This window comes from Melampsora larici-populina (genome assembly GCF_000204055.1).
Source record: "Melampsora larici-populina 98AG31 unplaced genomic scaffold MELLAscaffold_51, whole genome shotgun sequence".
NCBI lineage: Eukaryota > Fungi > Basidiomycota > Pucciniomycetes > Pucciniales > Melampsoraceae > Melampsora > Melampsora laricis-populina.
Genome location: NW_006768815.1, coordinates 500,418 through 502,898, shown reverse-complemented (window position 1 = coordinate 502,898; position 2,481 = coordinate 500,418). Strand labels below are relative to the sequence as shown.

Sequence of the window (2,481 nt, the reverse complement as noted above, 5' to 3'; positions counted from 1 at the left end):
TCACACGATTCTTTGAAACAAAAAAACAGTGCAGCGGCCAGTACTTGGCCGCTTGTGAGTGTCCATACAGGTGTCAACCGGTCGTACCTACTTCGATGCCGAATGATTTAGTTGACAAAAATATGTTGACCCTGAACCACGGGAGTGGTACAGCTATCTTAATGTCCTATCTGCAACAGAGGTGTGACAGTGTGACAAGGGGTTCACTTGTGAACCCCTTGTCACAGTACCTTTCTGGGTAGTTCAGTTGCAAACCCCTGGTCCCTTTCTCTCAATACCCTGGCCAAATCACCTCACCAACCAGGCACGGACGCAGTGGTTGGTCTAAACTGGTAAGCTCTGACACGTTCCTTTCCAAAGTATTGCCATTATTAATCATCTATTCTTTGTTTTCTTCCAGGTCAATTTCCACCCACGTCTCCTTCTGTCGACCTTTTAACTACCTACTCACACCTGCCATCTTTCACCACAGCATTATCTTCCACGAATTGTCCCTGGTTCGTTATATAGGAACACGTTTTCACGCTTCCTCTCAAACCAGATACCAATTCGATTCTTCGTTTTTATAATCTTTCAAAAACCCTTGCTCCTAAACTTGCTTTCGTATTGATATTTGTCATTCTCCAAAACTTACTACTCAACATCCTCCAAAGGTTGGTTCAATCTCTCCTTGCTTCTACAGGAAGCCTTTCCATATTATCGCCGTCAACTGGTTGCTGGTGGACTGGGGAAAAGAGAGTGTTCGGAGATATCTGGGTGTGGTTTCCTAATGAGGGACGAAACACACCCGAAGTCTTCGACACAAAGCTTTTCCCCATTCCATGGGCTCAGATGACGGTCAGTATGAGAAATCGATCTGACCGTCCAGTACCAATCGCTCACGTTTTATGTTTTCACTTCATTAAATCATCACTTCTTGGAGCAGAATTGTATCTTCCACCAATTCACAACTCGCCTACGTTGCAAAGCTACCTCAAAATATCAACTTTGAAACTCTACCAGTCCCTCCTATGAGTCACAAACGGCCAACCAAGAAACGCTCCTCCAGCAGTCGAAAGCATGGCAAGCGGAACAGTAACGCTCGCCACCAAATTAGACCTAATCCAGGCCCTGCTAATCACTTGCATCGAGACAAACAGCGTCAAATGGACTTTGACGCCCTTCGCAAAGAAATAACCGACACCTACGGTTTACCAAACGATTGCCGGATATATTTCCTAAAGGAATACGACATGAAAAATCTCCCGAATCGACCTCGATTAAAGATCACTCACCAAAACTGTGTCATACTGGATGCTGACACCTGGAAGCTCATTCAAGTCATCCGATTTACCCCATTTACCAATATGGATGAGGAAGATATGAACAAAATGGATTTCACCATAAAAACTATCTACAAGCATACTTTAGCTAGATCGACCGTGAAGGTGAATCGTGCGATGAAAGGAGTTGAGCGTCCAGGCGAGATGTACGTAGCTGGCTTCCGCGGTGGTTCGGATAGGGGTCGCACCATGGGTATGTCATTTCCCCTCTGCATTAATCGCTTGTACATAGGTTGAAGCCTGCTATATCTCTTCCTAGGAGTCACCGCTTTGAGTGCAAAGACGTCAAAGAGCAAGCAAGCCATCGCTGAGGATGAAGCCAGAATGGACGATGTCGCTCTTATCAATGACACACTTGCTGAGTGGATGTCCACTCTATGCATGCGGGCGTTTCAATCGAACCGTGATCTTGCATTGGAATTCTCTATTCCATGTTTTTCCGATAAGAAGTGGGCTGATTCTCCAAATGCTAAAGTGATTGCTTCTAGCATTGCGGTCACACGAGAGGGCTTCAACAACAAGGCTCATCCTGACTCTGATGCCACCTCACATGCGTATGGACTATTCTGCCGGATCAATCGTGACTCTGGGGATCTTCATTGGGTGGAGATGTCCGATTATTTAGGTGATATTGTAGGCTGCTATTTTATCATTGATCAATATCATGTCGAACTTTGTCTAGATGCTTGTGATGGTGTGGTTGAGAGCTGTTGGGCCAGCGATGAACTCCATCATACATCTGCTTCCACCACTTATGATGAAGGCTGGAATTCTATTCGGCCGAAGGACTCCCCTATCACTCGTTTTGGTTGTTCACTTCAAATTAATGCGGCATTGCTTGGACGTATTGATGGCTTACTAAGGTTAAAGAAAGGTAAAACGGATGAAGAGTGGGAGATTTACAAAAAGAAAGTTGTCAAGTGCTATGAGCAAGAAGTAGAAAACAAGATTCTCAAGTTACATAATCCTGTTCAAACTAGACGGGCCAAGCAAACCAAGAGAAAGTCATCTTGATATCATACCTGTGCTTTTCCTGAGTTTGTTTACATGTTCAGTATGATTTCATTCTGATCAGTGTGTGCTTTTTCCGTTTCACCTTCTTTTATTCGATCTATTGTACAAGTTTTTCTTATTGTCCATTTGTGAACTTCTATCTAAC

At 44.2% G+C, this 2,481-nt stretch overlaps 1 protein-coding gene across 1 annotated transcript; it reads left to right on the top strand.

Annotated features, from left to right (window-relative positions):
* Positions 1-1,010: 1,010 nt before the first annotated feature.
* MELLADRAFT_92678 (uncharacterized protein) lies at positions 1,011-2,336 on the top strand (the record flags this gene model as incomplete). Its single annotated transcript, XM_007415500.1, has 2 exons — positions 1,011-1,515; positions 1,582-2,336. The coding sequence occupies 2 exons, from the start codon at positions 1,011-1,013 to the stop codon at positions 2,334-2,336; spliced, it is 1,260 nt and encodes a 419-aa protein (XP_007415562.1).
* Between the last annotated feature and the right edge of the window lie 145 nt (positions 2,337-2,481).